This window comes from Rattus norvegicus, chromosome 17, assembly GCF_036323735.1.
Source record: "Rattus norvegicus strain BN/NHsdMcwi chromosome 17, GRCr8, whole genome shotgun sequence".
In the NCBI taxonomy this organism is placed as follows: Eukaryota; Metazoa; Chordata; class Mammalia; order Rodentia; family Muridae; genus Rattus; species Rattus norvegicus.
Window position 1 is genome coordinate 66479426 of NC_086035.1, and position 22652 is coordinate 66502077.

The 22652-nt window shown below is 42.9% G+C and overlaps 1 protein-coding gene across 2 annotated transcripts; it reads right to left on the reverse strand.

Moving 5' to 3' along the window:
- Positions 1-13: 13 nt before the first annotated feature.
- Positions 14-8897, reverse strand: LOC100911936 (uncharacterized). 2 transcript variants are annotated; one of them, XM_008771800.3, is made up of 4 exons: positions 8746-8897; positions 2934-3973; positions 2173-2566; positions 14-307 (listed from the first exon to the last, which is right to left on the reverse strand). In XM_008771800.3, the coding sequence occupies exons 2-3, from the start codon at positions 3905-3907 to the stop codon at positions 2533-2535; spliced, it is 1008 nt and encodes a 335-aa protein (XP_008770022.1). In that variant the 5' UTR covers positions 3908-3973; positions 8746-8897; the 3' UTR covers positions 14-307; positions 2173-2532. The 2 variants fall into 2 exon arrangements, with proteins under 2 accessions (XP_008770022.1, XP_038952278.1); XM_039096350.2 differs by lacking the exon at positions 8746-8897 and adding an exon at positions 4803-5354.
- Positions 8898-22652: the final 13755 nt, after the last annotated feature.

Below are 22652 nucleotides of genomic sequence, written 5' to 3' on the forward strand. Positions count from 1 at the left end.
AGATAGGCCAGTATAAAAGAAAATGATGTGAGCGTTTAATAAAAATGAAGGACTTTCCATGTGAGGCCTGAGGAATCTTGTTTCAACTACGGAGAGCATAACACTGCTCCAGGTTCATAGTCTTGATGTGACAACATCACGAAAGAAACCAATCCACAGGATCCACAGTACCGGGTCATTGTGGGGCAGGCTCCCCCATGGAGCTGAGAGATGATGTTCTATGGCGGTCCCACAAATGCAGCTGAGGGTAGTTTCCCCGGTCGTCTTTGCAGATTCAAGCCACATGCTTACTTTTGAAGAGACATATCTGATGAAACAAAAATTAAATCCAAACCATGTGAATGTAGAAGTCTTTCTCTTGAAAGCTTTTTGGACACACACACACACACAAATATTGCAGATTGAGAAATAGATGCCACACCTAAGAATAATCAATTACAAAAGAAGAACTCTTAATGGTTTTCTCTATTTCCTCTTTTTGTGCCTCCTGTCTTTTATGTGTGTCTAGGTACATGTGCATGGGTTCATTGTGTTCTTGAGCACTTGCCCATTTTTGCTCAAGTATGAGTAGGAGGGGAGTCTCAAGTGTCCTATTAACCTTGTTTTTAGAGACACTCTCCTTAACGCTGGAGGTTGTAAATTAGGCTAGACCATCTGCACAGGGATCAAATGGGGCTGTTCCCTTCCATCTCCACAGAGATGGGATTGAATGCTCACACTGCCCTTCAAGGCTTTTAGGTGGTTGCTGGACCTTCGCTTATGTCCTTATGCTTGCAGAGCAAGCACCTGGTGTAACGAGCTTTCATCCCGGCACCAGAAGAGCAGTTTATGGCTAGACTCTCATCTCCTGGTATCTCTCACAAGCCTATTGTAGTCCACAGGGCAAATGGTTCACATATCTCTGTGCAGTCAATCCCCTGTTACACAGTTGTGTCTGTGAAGCATGAAAAGCTTGTGGTTGAATATTTTCCCTGTCTTACAAAGTTTTTAGGACTCATGGCAGCCTGCAGACTAAGTTGGAACAAGTTTCCTGGCATGGTGGGCAGTCTTGGGAATCAGGTAGGTGAGCCAAGAAAGCAGTACCTTGACTTGTGGTAAGGGCAGAAGTGTGCAGTTGTGAACTTAAAGGGCCACAGAAGTGATCCTGTGCTTTGCTGAGTTAAGACCCCAAAGCAGATGAGACTTGGTGCATTAGAGTTGTTGAAAGGAAGTCACCTTGCTTATTGGATGTTGTCCATAATGGACTCTGTAATCCTGTCTGTCAGGCTATTTCTCTCACATTGCCCCTGGCTAGGTAGCCCTCTGCCTTAAGGAGAGATGGGTAGACATATGGTTCAGGTTCTCTGCCTTCCCCTTCCCCCATGCTACTTCACATATTAGAGGAAATAGATCATGATGTAGGAGTCATGCTGAATGTGACATTTTTACAACTTTCAACACCTCATGAGCAGAGCCATGAACATCATCCAATGCTTGCTTAGAAAACTTTCCCAACCCAGGAAGCTAATTGACAGGCCACTCTATAAACAGCAGGGTGCTCTGAACTGGTCCTGGCTCATGCTTGCATTGCTATAGTGTGTCTTTGATAGGTAAGGGCTGGAAGACACTAACGCTAAATAGTCCACCTGCTTGAGCAAGTTACCATGGAGGCCATGGCATGGGATAGATGAGGGTCAGACATCTGTTGTCACATATGGCAGACCAGGGGCGATGTTTTCTGTTTTCTCTCAGTGGGAATTGTGGGGTGTGTGTGCTATTTTCTATTTTTCTGAGACATAGATTCATGATCCAGCCGGTTCTGACCTTGTGGGATGATTATGATCATCAGTGTGGGTGCAGGAACCCAAATATGGCTCCTCTACATGAGCAACTACTCAAAAACAAAACAAACAAACAAACAAAAAAACCCCGCTTCTTAGTGGATAACGGTGTATGCAAGAGTCCTCTTCTCCTAATGTTTTCATGGAGGCTTAGGTCTGTAACCCCACCCAACATGCCTGTCTGTTCTTCTCAGCTGCCCGACCAGAGCTGGAACTTCCTATGGGTAGGTCCTCCTCCTTCCCCACTTCATGCTCTTTCCTTCCTCACCCTCCAACTGCTTTTCTTCCCTTTTGACATGTCCCACGTGCCCCTCCCCTCCTCGTCCCCAGACCTCTTCTTGTGCCTCCTTACCTCATGGGCTACCGAGTACATGCAGTTCATTGCATCTGGTCATTGATAAGGATCAAAATTAGGTGATGAGCTATCATGGGAAACACAAAATTCTCTCACGAGGTTTGCTGCATCTGGACAGCTGTCTCTTCATAACAAGTGATCGACTGCTCTGTCCAGCCTCAGTGCTGGGGCACGGTAAGTTAAGAAGTAGGCAGCCAATAGTCTACACTGCAGGGAGAGGAGGGTAGAGAGCTCGTGCCCAGGCTGTAGGTGTCTGACAGGTAACAACAGGTCTTGTGGTACAAAGCTCTATCCTGTTCTGGCCTGGCTCCCTCCTGTAGCTGGTGGACCATACCAGGCTGAACGGAAATCCAGGGCTTAAGAATCACAGACCCAGGCAAGATCTTCAGCCCTTGAAAGGAGACACAAGCAAAGGGCTCTGTTAGTGACTTTGGCAGGATTTAACCTCAGCGACTCTGCTCTATGTAGTTCTCCACCCAGTTTCTTCCTTCCTAATGTACTTCTCATTACATTAGTCCCTCCTCCTCCCTCCCCAACTGCCCCTGGTTGCATCCACTGCTGTCTGCTTCGGGCAGACACTGAATCCACGTAAAGGGGCACAGTGGGAAAGAGTCTTCTAGGATCACAGCAATCTTAGGGCCACATCCTATAAATGGGTACAGCCAACATATCTGTGGCAAAGGGCCTTGGTGGCCTTGCTACTAGGTTTCCTTGCTACTCCATTTTCCATGTCTTATGGCAATAAGACAGTGTCTTACCTGGAGGTTGTCTCTCTTTTCTTCGGGGTGGGGAGGCAACAGAATAAACTGTAAAAGAACTGACTAATCTGCCTTCTTTGCTTCTTTATGGGGTCTTTGGGCAGCTCCCAGAACTGGTCCTTGCTAGATAAAGATGGTGACTCCTCTAGGGTTATGCCATTGTCATCTTCATAGTTAGCGTTCCTACTCTGGGCAGAGATCACGGAGTATGTAGTATCACGTATTCTCTCACTGAACTGTAGGTCAGTTTCACTCACGTCACTGGATACACCGATGCAGTTGGTAACCTTGGTATCATCTTGAAGTTCTGGGATCTGTTTGCAGTTTGTGTCTTCAAGGAATAATACAGCACTTAGGGATGTGTACCTGATCCCGATGGTACTGTTGGTCTTCTTGGTCCCTACCTCCACACCAGCCTGCTGTGAGTCCGAGTTAGAGTCGGGAATGATATCCTCCAGGTAGGACAGGTCATCCTCAGAGGAGCCACTCAGTGAGACAGTGCTCTCTGCCTCCTCAGAATTTTTGTGGCTGTTGTAGTCCTCCTCAGCATAGCACTGTTGGGCAGACTTCCACAGCCAGCTGATCTTCAGCATCTCGTCTAAATCTGGAGAGAAGCACCTAGAGGAGCTCTCCCCTTGCCATTTGTGGGTGTCAGATGCCACGGACATGGACAAGGCAGGATCACTCTCTCTCCTCCAAAGGGCAGAAGCGAGGTTGTCAGGACCTGCAGGACTCTTGGCAGAACAAATCTTTGGAACATGCCTTATTTCTCCAAGGATGTTCCCAACAATTTTTTTCCTGTTGAACATATTATTTTTTGTCAGGACATCATGAAGCCTATTTGCTCCTATGAGTCCCAGGGTTTCTTCGGCCTTTTGGCCTAAACAACACATAGAATCCACAATGGTAGATATGGACAGCCTGGAACCAGTTTGTCTGGATGCTGGTGGTAAATTTGCATTGCAGAAATCCATGCATGGGATTTCCTTCTCCAAGTCCACCACTGTAACAGGTGGGGAATGGGATCACCACGAGACGCTCTAAAAAGGAAAGAAAAATGAAACCAAAATAAGGTGGAGGAGACAAGTTTATAGCTTACATTTCTATATCATGAAAATCATAGCTGGGGCTGGAGAGGTGGCTCAGTAGTTAAGAGCACCGACTGTCCTTCCAGAGGTCCTGAGTTCAAATCCCAACAGCCACCAACCACATGGTGGCTCACAACCATCTGTAATGAGATCTGACATCCTCTTCTGGTGTCTGAAGACAGCTCAGTGTGCATAATAAATAAATAAATCTTTTTAAAAAAGAAAAAGAAAATCATAGCTACCTCAAACATCCTAATGATGCATCTTGGGTCAGATGTTTTTTTTCCCCCTAAGCCCACTCAAGCCCCTAACTAGTTATGAGAAAGTATAAGAAAGATCAGAGTTGAAATATGAGGACACATAGAGGTTGAAACAAAGAGCAAAGGCACAAAAGATCTGATAATTTGAAAGGATGAACAAATCTGACTAGCCCTTGACCTGTATCACCCACAGAGAAAATACAAATTATTGATGTGTGAGATTAAAGGATGAGAGGAATCCGTGGGAATCCTAGGGTTTGGGGTGATGCAAACTCATACTTTAGAGAGTTGATGATTCTGAAAGAAAAAGATTGCTTGAATCATAAGACATCAACCTTGGCGAGATGTTATTAAAGATGAGTACCACCTGCTTCCTTCTAGTTGCTACACCCTGGGTGTGATGATCATCTCTGGACATTAAAATGCACGTACAGTGATCATTATAGTCACAAGATGGAAAGGGTGATGCAATCTGTCATTAAGGATGGTCCGGGACCAACAGATTGCATTATGGGTCTTACCTACTGGCCTTAGAGTGGAGACTGATGATCTTCAAGCTGCTTCTCCAAAGAGACAAGAAAAGCTCATTCCAAACTTGGTCTATAAAGCCAGTATTACCCTGGTGTGAAAACCATAGCAAGAGCAGCAGCAGCAGAAGCAGCAGCAGCAACAGCAACAACAACAACACACACACTCTGGGAGAGAGACAGAGACACAGACACAGAGACACAGACACAAAGACAGACAGAGTACAAGCCAATGTCCTTAATGAATAACCATGTATACTGCAATTATGAGATTCCTTGTTATCGCACACAAAGTTCTACATGACCAAGTTGATGCTTCATGTTCACAGCGAGGTCCACAGTTCAGCAGGACTATGTTCACAGTTTCCATATGGAAACTCATTGGCAACATTCATGAAGGGTCACCCAGGCTCAGCCACAAGAACGACATTTTGCATTTTCTGAAGTAGAAATAGATACAGGGATTGCTGTCTGTAACGTGCCAGTTCTAGAGGTAATGGTTAGTCTAACTAGAGCTGTGGATCGGTAAGTAGAACCCTAATTGAAATGAGAACTTTCTGGCACAGGCCAAAAGCAGCTGCAATGCAACGGGGCTCATGAAAACGATCTCCGTTCACTGTGTACTTCCATGAAAAATCTTCAATAAAAAATTTTAATCACTTCTCAAAGGGTGTTTATTTATTTATTTATTTATTTATTTATTTATTTATTTATTTATTGGTGACTTCACAGGAAGGGACTGTGTAACTTTTGTCATGGCTGTGAACAAATCCCAGTGAACAGGATTGTTGGAGGGAGCACAGTAATGGGGGGAGGATGGGGAGGGGAACACCCAGATAGAAGGGGAGGGGGGTTAGGGGGATGTTGACCTGGAAACGGGAAAAGGGAATAACAGTTGAAATGTAAATAAGAAATACCCAATTTAATAAAGATGGAGAAAAAATAAACACACACACACACACACACACACACACACACACACACACACACACACACACAAATTGTAGTTGAAAGGATGAAAGGTATTCTCTCCTTCCAGACTCTCAGAGACAGGGAGGGATGGCAGTTGGAGAAACCAGTGACTTGGAAAGACGGATCTGAAGCAGTTGGTTATGTGCTTTTGGCAGGCCCTTACTGCATCTAGTCACCCAATTTCTCCTGCTGCTTTCCATGGTCCTGGGGTTTTATGACTTCCCCAGACAGCATCCCCGACGAGAGACCAAGCATTCAGACACATGAGAAGGTGTGAGCCCATTCATATCTAACCTTGAGGAGGACATTTTGATTTTAACAACAGTAAGTCCAAGGACGACTGACTCTGGAACTCTGTGCTGATCTGGGTATGACAAAGGATATTAGTTATAGAATGAATCTATGTTTCTGATCCAATTGTAGGATAAAGGGCAAAGAAAGCCCACCAATCCCGAGCTTTCAAAACCAGGTCACATGAGCTCGCCAATCCCAGGCAAACTTGGAAGGCTCTGCCCCACCCCTTAAGAATGCCTTCTGCTCTGTTCCCTCCTGCTTCTGGTTTTCCCTGTCCAATCTCTTATGTGAGGTCTTTGTGTGGTGTGACTTTGTGGTATTCCTTCGCTCCTGATGGCCAGGATACCTCTCTGAGTAGGGCTCACTTACACTGCAACGTTTACACCAATGGCCTTCTGTTAGGAGCCTAACACTTTCTTAATAAATCTGCCTCCTACAGACATCGCTACACTTGTGGTTTTCAATCCTTTATCTTAAGCTCGTATACATGGTCATCTAAAGATGACAGCCCTCCCTGACACCGCAACGCTGTAATGAAACGGGCTGCACTTCGCTATACACGTGGCATGATTTTGGTCTTTTTGCGGAGTGTTAGAGTGAAAGACAGCAAGTGCGGAAGACGGTTACCAGGACAGACCAGCATTCAAGCTGATCAGAGCTTGCAGGAGAGAACTGCACAGGTAGATGCAATGGAAGTGCTCTTGGTGAGGACAAAGCTTATTTTTCTTTTACAACTTGTCCGTACTAATAAAGCTGTTCAAACCAGACAGATTAAATTTTAAAATGTCAAGGGATTATGCTTAAGAATAGTAAATGTTGCTCTCGGTCTTAGCGCCATCTTCCTTGAACATCCTGCGCCATGAGATCGAAGTGGCGGAAGAAGAGAATGCATAGGCTGAAGCCAGCAAAAGAAAGATGAGGCAGAGATCCAAGTAAAGCAGCTTGTGCACCCGCGAAGCCTGCAGGAGCAGAAGTAAGGGATGCTGAAGGCCGGGACACCGGAACAAGTTGTTGGACTGTATGCTGCTGTCGGTAATAAGTCTCAGTAGACCCGGAATGTCACCTTGCCCAGATCACCTGGGAAAATGACTGCCTTTCTTATAACCAAAACAGTCCCGCTGGCCCTCTGCCCTGGACCTTTCGCATTCTGGACTAGCTCTATTCTCACTTGTGGCCAAATGTAACTCGTGTACAATAAATCCTCTTGCTGTCAGGTGAAGAATTTTTTTTTAAAAAAATCAAAACCCACAAACTCGCTGTTTGGGGGTCCAAGCACATCAACAGAATCTGTTTTCAGGAGGTCAATAATATCCAAGCCTTCTGTGAACCAGCGACTCTGTAGCCAACCAAGCAGCGAGTAGTGCCTTATGTGGGCGGAGTCTGCAACTCTTCACAATGACTTCTGTGAGGTTAAACACAATGGACCAATCACAGCTTTTTACAACCAAAAATGATTAAATAATAAAGCACGTCTTCACGTTCTGTCTCCAAGCACAGAATTACTTTTCTCATTGCTGTGACAAAAATCCCCGAGAAGCAAAAACATAGGGTACACAGATTTTACTGTGCTTCAGGCTCTCTGAGCACAGGGAAACCATGGCTGGAGTCTCAGGAAGATGGGTTTGAAGTAGTTGCTTCCGGGCTTCTGACATGTCCCATAGCTTCTAATGATTCAATTTCTCCTGCTGGGTACCGCTACTATGGGATTTGCCAACTTCCTAAATAGCCCACCCAACTGGGGACAGAATTCAGTGAGGTGAATCGGGTGTGAAACCTCTCACACTCAGACCTTGAGGAGGACATGTGGGCTTTAGTTAGCTGCAGTAACAAGAACGGACCCAGTGAGCTTTGGGCCGACCTCAGGGAGAGATTCTTGCTTATTGGTTATCAACTAGTTTCTTCAAGGCCCTTTTCACTCAGACCCTCAAATTGTGTAATGGCTCTACTACGGACCTCTACCCTCATGGTTCGCCGTCCTTCTTCCTTACACTTATGTTTATGGGCATTGAAGAATGGTGGCTCTTTGACAGTGTGATGCCATGAGGAAATGAGCTGTCCCTCCAGATTCCTCAGTTGCCTCATGAGTGGCATGGTGTCAGGAGAAGACTCTTAACATGATAGGGGGATTCTTTTTAACCACAGGGGAAGGTTGAGGGAAATAACAAAGCAGATGGATAGGATCTAAACTCATGGTAAAGTCAAATTCCTTAGTTTTTACAGCTAATATAGACTAACCAAAGGTTTAAGGTAACAAAATTAGCCATTCTACAACATTTAAAAGTAAATGGAGGGCTGGAGAGATGGCTCAGTGGTTAAGAGCACTGACTGCTCTTCCAGAGGTCCTGAGTTCAATTCCCAGCAGCCACGTGGTGGCTCACAACCATCTGTAATGGGATCTGATGCCCCCTTCTGGTGTGTCTGGTATGAGTAACAGTGTACTCATAAATAAAATACACCTTTAAAAAAAATTCTGAGGCCTAGAGAGATGCCCTCAGAGAAAAAGAAAAAAAAAAGTAAATGGATACATACATACACATACATACATATATACATACACACACATACATAAATATTAATGGAAAATGGTTGATAATAAAAACAAACTGAAGCATATGCACAAACTAAATCTAAATCAATGAACATTAAGTCAACATCCAGGCAGCAAACTTACTATCTTCAGGTTAGTAGTTCTAAAGTAGGAAATAAAAAATAAACTCTCAGGACCAACATCTTGAGACCAAGCGCTCTGCAACCAACCAAGAGTGTAACTGCAGTGTAAATAGAAGATCAAGGCCCAGCAGAATCTTCTATAGGTGGACTAATACCCTATCTCACAATGGCTCCTTGTGAGGTCAGGAGCCACGGACCAATCACAACTAGCCAAAACCCACCCTCATTTTTTTTTTGGTGTTCTTTTCTCCCAGCTCCTCTCAAATCAGTGCCAAGGGTCAACTTAAGGGACAGAGAGGTCATTTTGTCTCAGGCATCTAGAGAGTCAGTACGGCATGGTAGTGGGCTCATCTGGTGGAGCTGGCAGCCAGGTGTGAGGCAACAGTTTTTATTGCGTTGACAATCTCCCAGGTCACTTATGAGTCCCTTTCTTCAAGCTGGGCTACCATCCAAGGGCTCCCCGCTTCTAAATGAGGGTCAGGTCACGTTCAGGTCATACCAAAGATATTTTCCACTTATTAATGTGCAGCGGGAACAACACTAGTGAAGAAACAGGAAGCTTCTCTGGGTTATAGACACTGGCACTGACCAGCTCGAAACTGAACCTAGGCTGCGTCACCACCCTCAGGACGAAGGCTCTAAGATTCTGTAACTTCATTTGGTTTTTGCGATTCTTACCATCTGACCACTGAGGGTATCCAAACACTTTGGCTTTAAACCTCTTCTGGTTTAAAAGACTGAAGCCCCTTACTGACACGGAGACCGATTCCCAAGGTGTGTAACGCACATCTGTGACCTGAGAGGAAGCAGCTTTATCAGTTTCCTGTGATGATCACTTGTCCCATCAGAAGCTCTAGAGTTCAGACTCAGTGGTTGTTATTAAGCAAACTTGTCAGTCCAGGAGCCGATAGTCAAAAGTGTCTTCTTGCTGTGGACATGGGGGGGGGAGATTCATCAATGCCTCCTTGCTCTCTAACAACATGTCCGAGATTGGTCATCCAACAAGAATTGGTGCATTGTGTTGTTAGAGATGGTGATAAGATCAAGCTGTGAAGAGATGTATCATGGGAGGAGGGTTGCTTTCTCTTAGTAACATGGGAATCTGTTTTGGGGATGATTAGGGGGTCTCATTCTAGGCCAGTTTCTTGAGAAAATGTGTGTGTATTAGTCAGGGTTCTTTAACCAAACTTAGAGAAAGATGAATCTCTCTCCTTCCCTCCTTCTGTCCTTCCCTCCCTCCCTCTCTTTCTCTCTCCCTCTCTTTCACACACACACACACACACACACACACACACACACACACACACACACAATGCAGCCTTTGCCTGAATGTATGTATTGTATGTGCACCACCGGTGTGCCTGGTGTCTTCAGAGGTCAGAAGAAGGCATCAGATCCCCCAGGGACTATAGAGTGTTTGTAAGGCACCATGATGATGGGTATTGAAACTGAGCCAACTTTCCAGACCCATTCTAAGCTTTTAAAAATTGAATAGGATGGGAGTCTGGAAGGATGGTTCAATGGTTAAGAATACTTGCTGCTCTTGCAGAGGACCTGGATTTCATACAGTACCCGTGTGACAGCCATCTGAAACTTTACATTTAGGGGACCCCATGCCTCCTTCTGGTCTCTGAAGTCATCAGGCAAATACATGCATACATCATGCAATCATGCATACATAATACATACATACGTACATATGTACACATGTACTTAAAAATAAATAAATCTGTTTTAAAAAAATCCTATTTAAATGTTATTTTTGAGGTCTGTTGTTTTATAAAATATTAAAAACCTTTGTTTATATAAAATGAAATTGTTTTGGAATCATAAAAGTTTCATTAAGCTATTATCACTTTTAATGTGATATACATAGATTTTTGATAAATATTTTCTTACATAGCAGGTTGTAAAGGAGAAAATATTAACATAAAATGTTGTATGCTAATTAAAAGGCTAAGCATTTCTTAAAAATCCTTAGTGGGGATCTTGAGAGATAACTCAGTGGCTAAGACCACTTGATATTTTTGTAGACAGAGGACCCATGTTCACAGTGCACATATCATGCTGTTTCCAATCACTTGTAGCTCCACTTCCAGGGGATATGACACCCTCTTCTGGCTTCCAAGAACATCTATGGGCATGTGGTATACAAGCAGACACATAGCATGCATATAAACATCAATAAATATTTAAAAATCCTTCTTAGACTGATTGCTACAGATTAAGTTTAGAGAAATTACTATTACTATTAATTTTTTATGAGTTGGTGTTTTGCCTGCTTGTAAGTAAGTCTGTGCGCAGTATTCTCAGAGACCAGAAGAAGGTTTTGGATCCTCTGGAACCTGAGTTATAGATGGCTGTGAGCCACCATGTGAGGGCTTGCGGGGAATTGAGCCCAGGGTCTCTGGAAGAACACCAAGTCCTCTGAATCACTGAGCCATCTCTCTGGCCCTTCAGAGATATTCTTAATATACAAGGGACCAACTGGGGCTTCACTGAGGAGTGTATTAGTGAGGGTTCTCATAGGACTGAGATATTCTTAATATACAAGGGACCAACTGGGGCTTCACTGAGGAGTGTGTTAGTGAGGGTTCTCACAGGACTGAGAGTGGAGGTATCATTACAAGGACATCTACTCTGCTGCTCTACACACTGTAGTCCCGAATGGCTCTTTCACACCGGAAAGGTTGAGAATCTACGAGTTCTTCAGTCTGTTGAACTGGACGTCTTAGCAGTCCGATCTGGTGCAGCCTGTGTGGAGGATACATTGGAATCCAGAAGAAGTTGTTCTAATACGGATGGAGGAATGTCTCAGCAACTGGACGATGCTTGCCCGTAGAGTGAGGCCAAGCAGGGCAAACGCCAAGTTTCCCTCTCCCAGGTGCTTTTGTGTACATTGCCACCAGAAGGTGTGGCCCAGGTTTGGGAACCTTCCTGCTTCGTGTAAGTCTCTCTGTCTTTGAAAGTCAAAACTCTTCAGCCTTATTCATATGGAGTCATACTTTTCAATGTATAAAATTGACAAGGTCTTCCTTTTTCAAAAAAAAAATTATATATTTACTATATATAAGTACACTCTAGCTGTCTTCAGACCCACCAGGAGAGGGCACCAGATCTCATTACAGATGGCTGTAATTGAACTCAGGGCCTCTGGTTAAGAGCAGTCAGAGCTCTTAACCACTGAACCTTCTCTCCAGCTCTTGACAAGGTATTCCTAACCACTTAAGAAAAAAATCAGATAAACAGCTTAGAACTGCCAATGAGAAAAATCCAAATAAAAGCTATGAGATTTTTGATGTTTTTGTTTGATCTGGTTCATTTTGAGACAGGTCTCTTTACACACCTCTGGCTGTCTTGAACTTGTGTACAGACCAGGCTGGCTTTGAAATCACAGAGATCTGCCTGCTTCTTCCTCCCAAGTGCTTGGATTAAATGTATGTGACACTCTGGCTGGCTTTTGATAGGTTTTGAAAAATCTAGCTTTACTTTAACGGTTCAAATTTATGTGTCTGTATGTGTTTAGTTTTTTAATATCACTTATAGGCTATCATATAAATTATAATTGCTAAATTAAGCTCAATTCTATTCAGATTATAGCAAAAGTGCGGTTTCAAGAGGAAAGGATCCAAAACCAGCAGCCTGACTCCTTAAGTTTGGCTGTCTACCTCACCTGTTTAAGAGACAGCATGGGAAGAGACCAAAAAAGAGAGACTATTTCATCAATGTGACCACGTCTAGAAAACAACACATGCCTGATGCTCTCAGATCTTTCTTTGGGGTGTCAACATGAGTTTTTAAAATTAAATTTTAAGAATCACTTTATAACAAACTCACAAAGGTCACATAGCTGAAGTGAGGTATTCAGTCAGATACATACACAAGTCCTGTGCATCCCAATGGCCCTCTCTACAGTCAGGACGGCTGGTCAGAGGGCCTGGAGCCTCACTCAGAGTTTCACACCTTCTCTGTTTATTACGCTTTAATGCACTGGTCCTCCATGAAAAAGAAAAAAAACTGACAGAGTTGAAAGAAACAATCAAGAAGCACAATTAACTTTCTATCCTCTTTCATGACTTGTGTGTCCTTTCCTGAGCATCTCATCCTTTGACCACCTGATTCTACTCCTTGTGATCTCTCTTCTCAACACTAGACTCTACCAACACAGTTGTTTACATATAAAAATGGACCATCATTGTCTAGGAACCACATGTGAGGGAAGGCACTTGGTTTTTTGTTTTTTTTTTTCTGAATATGGGTGACTTTGCTTACTATCACACTTTCCAAGATCATCCATTTTTCTGGAAAATTCATTCCCTTTGTAACTAACTAATATCCCGTTTTGCATAGATACCACATTTTCATCAATTGATTAATCTGTGGGTAGACATCGAGGTTGGTTCCATTTCCTTGGTGTTGTAATAAACATGGATATGCAGTCTCACTATGGTAGAAAAAAGAGGTCCCTGGGTGTGATGGTTTGCATATGTTTGGCCCAGGGAGCACTACTACTAGAAGGTGTGGCCTTGTTGGAGGAAGTGTGTTACTGTGGGGGTGGACTTGGAGACCCCCTCCTAGCTGCCTGAGGATGCTTAGTCTGCTCCTGGCTTCCTTCAGGTGAAGATGTAGAACTCTGCTCCTCCTGCACCATGCCTGTGTTGATGATGATGGACTGAACCTTTGATCCTGTAAGCCAGCCCTAATCAAATGTTGTCCTTTATAAAACTCACATTGATCATGGTGTCTGTTCACAGCAATAAAACCCTAATTGAGTATATGCTCTGGAAGTGAAACCTGGGTCATGCTGTAGTTCTATTTTAATTGTATATATTTTTTAAAAAGATTTGTTTATTTATGTAGTAAATGAGTGCTGTACCTCCATGTACACCTGCATGCCAGAAGAGGGCACCAGATCACATTATAGATGGTCGTGAGCCATCATGTGGTTGCTGAGGATTGAACTTAGGACCTCTGGAAGAGCAGCCAATGCTTTTAACCACTGAGCCATCTCTCCAGCCCCCGGCATTTCTAAGTATAGTTAATGGTCTTTTATGTTTCTTCTTTTGAAAACACTCCATTTTATTAGCCTACTTGTTAATTGACAGTTTTGTTTCCTTGGTATTTGATTTATGTAGTTCTTTGTAAATTCTGGATATTAGCTTCTGGTGTAGCTGGTGAAGATATCCAAGCATTCTGTGAGCTGTCCGTTTGCTCTGCTGATAGGTCCTTTGATGTCAGAAACTTTTAAAATGTCTGTAGCCTTTTCAGATAATTCCCAGGTCCTCTGCTCTGTTCCCTTGGTCTGACTGGTTTTATCAGGTTGTCTTTGTCAATCTAGCTCTGTAGAAAAGTTTGAAGTAGGGTATTCTCATGCCTCCAGCTGTGGTTTCACCTTGAGGATTGCTTTGTGTATTTGTTGTCTTTTGTGTATCCATATGAATTCTTGGGTTGCCTTTTCTAGACCCGTGAAATATTACATTGGAGTTTTGTTTTTTATTGCATTAGATCTATATATTGATTTTGGGAACATAGCCATTTTTACAATATTGATTCTGCCAATCCAGGACCATGAAGGGTCTCCCCATTGTCTAGTATTTTCTCTTAAAAGATAAAGCATAAAGCTGGGTGTGGTGGCGCATGCTTTGATCCCAACACATGGGTCTATAAAGCAAGTCTCAGGACAGCTAGGATTTGACACAGAAACAACGTCTTGGGAAAAAAGTGTGTGTGCGTGTGTGTGTGTGTGTGTGTGTGTGTGTGTGTGTGTGTGTGAGTGTGTTTGTCTATATGTTTGTGTGTGTTTGTGTGTCTCTCTGTGTTGTGTGTATGTCTGTGTGTTTGTGTCTGTATCTGTGTGTTTGTGTGTTGTATGTGTGTCTATGTGTTTGTGTCTATGTGTTTGTATGTTGTGTTTGTGTCTATGTGTGTGTGTTGTATGTGTATCTGTGTGTTTGTGTGTTGTATGTGTGTCTATGTGTTTGTGTCTATGTGTGTGGTGTGTGTGTAATTGGACAGTTCTTGTCAAGGTGTTGTCTCCAGGATCCTTATATGAATTCTGGTTCCACGAGAACATCCAAACGGTTGCTATTACTTGATAGATAAACTGACTTCTGGGAGATAAGAGCTTCTGCTCACGATGTAGCCTTTGCTCTGCTGTCAAAAGGATGCAGATGGAAAGGCCGGTCTTACCCTGCTTTGGATGCCTCAGAAGCCCAAATAAAAAATGAGACTTATAACGACTTAAGCCTCTAACAAACAGAATTGTTAAGGAAGCATGACTATTTCTATGCTTTACTTGAACACACTTGTTAGATAGCTAAGGTACAGTATACATGCTTTCTCCGCTCCAGGTACAGCTTCCTAGGCTGTTATTTAGAATATATTTTGGGTTTTGTTTTGTTTTGTTTTGTTTTTTAGAGAAGTATTTTATGTCTTTAAACCCATAACCTTGATGATAATAAGGAAGAAAGCGACCACCAAATGAGAAAAGAAGAGATGTAAAGGTTATACGCATGACATATACTTTTGGCAAAACAAAGGTAATAAAATAAGGAAGCTGCTTTGGATAACAAAGGACTTTGTATGATGAGGTAGAGATTGTTCCAAAATAGGAGTTGGTGGAGCAATGAGAAGACTAAAGTGAGCTGTAGAAGGATTGTTGGGAATTGGTCTTAAAGAAAGTGGACACGGTTATAATTAAGTCGCGTGTGATATACATGTTATTAGAAACTATACAGCGAAAATTCAATACTCTGAGATAAGTTCATTCTTGGTTCTCTTGTTTACAGGAATATCCATTCATTCTTAGTAATGTTTAAAGAAAAGAAACTGGTTTAGAGAAGCAATTTCTTTCTTTTTTTGAGAAATGATACACAGAGATCTGTGATCAGTTTTATCATGTGTTTTATACGGTTTCCCATTGGGAAAGCATTCACTTGCTGTGTGGCCACTGCCTTCACAGTGGGGAAAATACCTTTAAAAGAATTGTTCCTAGCTGAGAATGTTAATATACACCTTTAACCCTAGAATTTAGGAGGCAGAGGCAGGCAGGTTCTTATGCATCCCAGGACAACCTGGTCTACATAGTTAGATCGTGTCGTCTTAACAAACGAATGAAGGAACAAACAAGAATTATCCCTACTTGGGGCAATTACATAGTAATCTTACAGTACATTTGAAAGGGCAAATGTTTAATTCTAGCTACGAAATTTAGCTGATTATATAAACAAATAACAATAATTTGTCAAAATAGTCTGAAGCTTTGTATTTCTTCACAAGCATACTCACGCCTTTTAGAAAGTGCCCATTATCTCCTTATAAAATAAGTACTGGGTGTCCTAGAAACTAATTAAGGAAAAAAACCACAGGAGTGTTATCCATTAAAGAGAGAAATATGTTGTATAAGAGACTTCTACATAAGATAACTAAAAAGTCAAAACTGGTTACAGAGTCATCCCCAAAATATGAAGAAAACCAAACGATTTCATCAACCAAAAGAAAAGAAACCCAACATCACACCAAAGATTTTAGTCTTAGGGCTGGAGAGATGGTGCAGCATTTAGGAGCACTTGCTACTCTTCAAGAGAACCCCAGGTTCAGTTCCCAGAACCCGTGTCAGGCACCTCACCACCCCCTGTAACTCCAGTTTCTCCAGTTCAGCTTCCTTCTCTGGCCTCTGCAGGCCCATGCACACACGTGGTTTACAGACATACACTCAGGCACACACACACATACACACTACATAAATACATCTTTAAAAGAAAAGAGTCAATTCTAACCGGAGGGAAAGACTATTTGGATGTATGTTCAGATCCACATTTCCCCCATCAAACTCATGCCAGCTTTGAGAACCAAACACATCTACACGGACTTCAGAAATGCAGAACAACATCTTCTATTGCAATGACAATTATCTCAAGCAACTGAAAATTTTCTCTTACGTTTTACCTTTCTTAAGTCCCTTTGTAATTTGATATTTCGATTATTTCAATGCTTAGAATTTCACTTGGTATATTCTCCTAAGTGACAATGTTAATCTTAACTTTAACTGTGTTACTATGAGGATGTCACTAGGTCCTTTCAGCAATCACGTTTTCGTTACGACTTGGCTTACCTGGAACCCCTGCCTTACTTGAACTCAGTTGACCAGCAGTAGAGGCAAAAGGCAGGACTAAGTCTGAAGGGATGAGTGAGAAGACAGATGGCAGGTCCAGGTGGGCAGGAAACCGGGAAAGTGCTTTTAAGGAAGCTGTGTTGACAGTAGGGAAAAGCTAAACTGAAGCCCCCAGGACAGTTAGGAATTGTAGTTCAGTCTTTGATGTAGACACTGTGTGGTCAGATGATAGGTCAATTAGGGTAGTGCTAAGTTGTTGCGGTAAATATTAAAAAAATACTAAACCGTCTGAGACACCGCTGGAACCATAAGGGACCGACCGGATAAACAGTTCTCTGCACCCAAATCCCGTGGGAGAGAGAGCTAAACCTTCAGAGAGGCAGACACGCCTGGGAAACCAGAAGAGACTGCACTCTGCCCACATCTCTGACGCCAGAGGAAAACACCAAACGCCATCTGGAACCCTGGTGCACTGAAGCTCCCAGAAAGGGCAGCTCAGATCTTCCTGGTTTTGGCCACCTCGGAGAGCTCATAGGCAACACCCCATGAGCAAACTTGAGCCTCGGGACCACAGGTAAGACCAACTTTTCTGCTCCAAGTGACCTGCCTGGTGAACTCAAGACACAGGCCCACAGGAACAGCTGAAGACCTGTAGAGAGGAAAAACTACACACCCGAAAGCAGAACACTCTGTCCCCATAACTGGCTGAAAGAAAACAGGAAAACAGGTCTACAGCACTCCTGACACACAGGCTTATAGAACAGTCTAGCCACTGTCAGAAATAGCAGAACAAAGTAATACTAGAGATAATCTGGTGGTGAGAGGCAAGCACAGGAACCCAAGCAACAGAAACCAAGACTACATGGCATCATCGGAGCCCAATTCTCCCACCAAAGCAAACACGGAATATCCAAACACACCAGAAAAGCAAGATCTAGTTTCAAAATCATATTTGATCATGATGCTGGAGGACTTCAAGAAAGACGTGAAGAACTCCCTTAGAGAACAAGTAGAAGCCTACAGAGAGGAATCGCAAAAATCCCTGAAAGAATTCCAGGAAAACACAATCAAACAGTTGAAGGAATTAAAAATGGAAATAGAAGCAATCAAGAAAGAACACATGGAAACAGCCCTGGACATAGAAAATCAAAAGAAAAGACAAGGAGCTGTAGATACAAGCTTCACCAACAGAATACAAGAGATGGAAGAGAGAATCTCGGGAGCAGAAGATTCCATAGAAATCATTGACTCAACTGTCAAAGATAATGTAAAGCAGAAAAAGCTACTGGTCCAAAACATACAGGAAATCCAGAACTCAATGAGAAGATCAAACCTAAGGATAATAGGTATAGAAGAGAGTGAAGACTCCCAGCTCAAAGGACCAGTAAATATCTTCAACAAAATCATAGAAGAAAACTTCCCTAACCTAAAAAAAGAGATACCCATAGGCATACAAGAAGCCTACAGAACTCCAAATAGATTGAACCAGAAAAGAAACACCTCCCGTCACATAATAGTCAAAACACCAAACGCACAAAATAAAGAAAGAATATTAAAAGCAGTAAAAGAAAAAGGTCAAGTAACATATAAAGGCAGACCTATCAGAATCACACCAGACTTTTCGCCAGAAAACATGAAAGCCAGAAGATCCTGGACAGATGTCATACAGACCCTAAGAGAACACAAATGCCTGCCCAAGTTACTGTATCCTGCAAAACTCTCAATTAACATAGATGGAGAAACCAAGATATTCCATGACAAAACCAAATTTACACAATATCTTTCTACAAATCCAGCACTACAAAGGATAATAAATGGTAAAGCCCAACATAAGGAGGCAAGCTATACCCTAGAAGAAGCAAGAAACTAATCATCTTGGCAACAAAACAAAGAGAAGAAAAGCACACAAACATAACCTCACATCCAAATATGAATATAACAGGAAGCAATAATCACTATTCCTTAATATCTCTCAACATCAATGGCCTCAACTCCCCAATAAAAAGACATAGATTAACAAACTGGATATGCAATGAGGACCCTGCATTCTGCTGCCTACAGGAAACACACCTCAAAGACAAAGACAAACACTACCTCAGAGTGAAAGGCTGGAAAACAACTTTCCAAGCAAATGGTCAGAAGAAGCAAGCTGGAGTAGCCATTCTAATATCAAATAAAATCAATTTTCAATTAAAAGTCATCAAAAAAGATAAGGAAGGATACTTCATATTCATCAAAGGAAAAATCCACCAAGTTGAACTCTCAATCCTCATCTTCGGTTGGTTTATATACAAGTGTGCAATTTCTAGGCTTGAAAGTAAAATGATGGTATCTGGTGCCGGATAGAGGAGCCTTATTTTTTATTATGACAGCTTGCTATTTTTGTAACATGGTGATTTGGTTGAACACAATAAAGTGCAGTAGTAACTGATCTCCCCTTCTTCCTGGATGAGTGAGGAGATGATTAAATGTTGATGTCAGCATCCTTGAGCATATTCAGATGAGCTTCTGCTTCTGTTGAAAAGGATGCTGTGTTTGATTGTGGTCCGAAGCTTTGAAGCACTACTTGGCATCTCCTTCCTTGGAGGTCTCACTGTTTAAACATAACAGATTTGACAGCTTGTTGGTAAGGTGAGGTCCAGCTTGTCTCTACTAGGTCATCTTCATGTGAATCCGGTGGTTATACGGTTTTGTTCTAGGGATATTTCATTTTTTTAATAACGGTTTTAGCTGACATTCATGGAGAGAATGAATCCTTAGAACTGTGCCACTAGTGAAAGGAAATCCTGTCTAGAGTATGTTTCTTTACAAAGCTGTGTCACACCATCCTTTGGGCCCTCTGCTGGAAAAGTAGAATCAAGTCTCAAATAATGCCTTTTAAATTGGATCCTCTAGTATTATAGATGTAGGACAGTACTGTATCATACCTCTGTGGATGTAAAATAGCTTGTACCTGCTTTATGATACGTAGTAGTGACCGTGCTTTATCAGAGCTGTTTTTAATGATGTTGCTCAGAATGTTTTCTTTCCAGATGATGATTGAGAAGCTAATTTAAAAAAAATGGTGCCAGGTACCACAAGAGTAACAGAACTGTGCTGTTTTCTCGGGTTTTGTTTTTTTACTTTTTTTTTTCAATGCAGTGTGCTGAATGTCTCTACAGTTTTGTTCAGATGACTGCAGAACCTGGAAAAGCTGTTGCTGCTGTTAATGCATAATACACTGCTATTATTGGTCTTTTTATATAAATATAAATATATATATACAGATATATAATTTGAATTTTTTGAAACTTTAGCTGTGCTGTCAACTTTGGAAAAAAGTATCCCCGTTTACTGCGTTGAGTTGGCACTGTACAGAAATTAACAGCCATATTGGTCTAGAAATGTTGAACTTAAGTTTTTTCCATTTGTACAGGGGTAACACACTGTATTAAATATGTAGGTCTTAAAAAAAAACTTAGAAAGGACTGAATATTTTTTCTGCAATGCAAAAAGAAGTCAAGCCTTGAAGAATCTTTAACACAGTGTGGCTCTTTCTGTAGACAGGCCCGTCCCAGTGTTAACTGCAATTTTCCTTCTTTCACTCTGAAACAGTAGAGAGCCATGTGTTTTCCAGGGAAAGAAGACAGACCACTTACACCATGGAATGGCGCTCAAACACCTACTTGGTGAAACTTCAGTCATCTGCTACATCCCGGTTGTTGGAATAAAAGCTGAATCAAGCGGGTGGAGGAGAGAGAGGAGATGGGCTGGGGCAGGAGATCCCTAGTTCAGACCTACAGGGAGGGATGTTAAGACTTTCCTTAAGACTCCACTGCATCTTCTCAAGTGTGAGTCTGAGAAGGTTACATGGACAGAAGTAGATGCCTGAGTGAGTGTGCATGGCCTGCCAGGGAGCGGGACGTTAGCATGCATATACCTGGAGAGTGTGACGGGATGCGGCTGGGTAGGTGGCCTCCACACATGTCTCTACTCCAGATACTGATGCTTCTGATTTGGGGGCTTATTTTGTTTAATTTTGTGTGCATTTGTGTGAAGTTGTCAGATCCCCTGGAACTGGAGTTATAGACAGTTGTGAGTTGCCTTGTGGGTGCTGGGAATAGAACCTGGGTCCTTCAGAAGAGCAGACTGTGCTCTTAAACTCTGAGCCTTCTCTCCAGCCCTGCTCCTGCTTTTTCATTTTAAATTTGGTTTATTTTGCTCTGCTCTGACCTGACTACTGTATTGGAGATGAAAAGCATTCTGACATCGCTATGGACTTCCATGTTCTAGACATGTACAACTACCTAATTCAAACTGCCGCCTCAGCCTTTTTATTTTACTTTATGTGCTTTTGGGGTTAAGTGCAATCAAGACTCTTGCATAATTTTACAGTGACTTGAGCCTCTAAGATCTCAGATAAACTACAGTGGAATACTTAATGCATGGATTCCAGGAAAAAAGTTGCAATACCTGTCATTCTTATTCGTCTATGCTGATACACTGAGGTAGGCACACCGTCTGTCAGTCTCCAGTGGGAAGGGATAAGGACAGAGACTGTTTTGTCACAGAGCCAAATCTGAAAAGGTCTTCCAACAGGATACTACTGTGTTACCCAGTATAAAGGAAGTTGCAGCTGAGGCCTCCTGTCTCCATTCACTATGGGTTTCAGAGGCGGCACAAACTCAACTTCAGAGAAGGTGAGAGCCTAGGTCTGTCTGTGCCTAACGGTTGGTATCTCAGAGCTGTGCTGTCAGTGCGGTGTGTATCTCTCTGACCCAGGCACTCGTCTCCTGGCTTCCTTAGCATGATCACCCTGTATTGGGTGTGGGTTGCACTGGGGCTTGTTGGGACATTTATTTATCTATTCTGTAATACTGCACATTGGGTCTCAGGTCCTCACTCCGATTAAATAAGTTCCCTACCACTGAACTCTATTCCCAAACCTGGTGCTTTTGATTTCTCCAATTCTACATACTCCCAGACTTCTTTTGTGAACAGGCAAGTATCAAATAAAAAACATAATCAGGCAAACACTGACGGGGCCCACGAGGATCTGGCACCTTCCAACACAATCTGGCACCGCAGTACCCCAAGATATCTGCTGGATATCTTGACAGAAGCATACGTTCCAATTCCGTGGCAGCCCAGAACAGCTGCCCCACATTCCCTTACACTTAAATCTGCACATGAAAGAATAAACAACACAATGACCTTAGATCCAATTGATAAGATATACTGGCCCAACTGCTCCCAAACCCCTTGGGAGAGAGAGCTTGCCTCCCGGACAGGTGGGCCCTCCTGACTGCAGAGCGGTAGAGACCAACTATACTGCCCACCCCTGCCCACATCCCTGGCCCAAGAGGAAACTGTATACAGCCTCTGGGAACCGGAAGATAGGGACACTCTTAGGGCAGACCCCATGCAGTCCAGATACCGCCCAGACCTGAAGGGAATTGGTCAACAGTTCTCTGCACCCAAACCCCGTGCAAGGGAGAGCTAAACCTTAAGAGTGATAGACACGCCTGGGAAGCCAGAAGAGACTACACTCTGCCCACATTTCTGACTCCAGAGGAAAACACCTAACGCCATCTGGGACCCCAGTACACCAGGGCTCCGGGAAAAGGTGGCGCAGACCCTCCTGGTTGCTGCCCTCACCGAGAGCTCAAAAGCAGCTTGCCACGAGCAACTTGAGCTGCGGGACCACAAGTAAGACCAACTTTTCTGCTGCAAGTGACCTGGCTGGTGGACTCAGGACACAGGCCCACAAGAACAGCTGAAAACCATTAGACAGGAACGACTACATGCCCGAAAGC

Coding starts and splice junctions, on each gene's coding strand:
- LOC100911936 (XM_008771800.3), bottom strand. CDS start 3,907: ATGGATTTCTGCAATGCAAATTTACCACCAGCATCCAGACAAACTGGT. Junction 2,567..2,933: donor AAAAGAGAGACAACCTCCAG/GTAAGACACTGT, acceptor TCTCCTTTCAAG/GGCTGAAGATCTTGCCTGGG.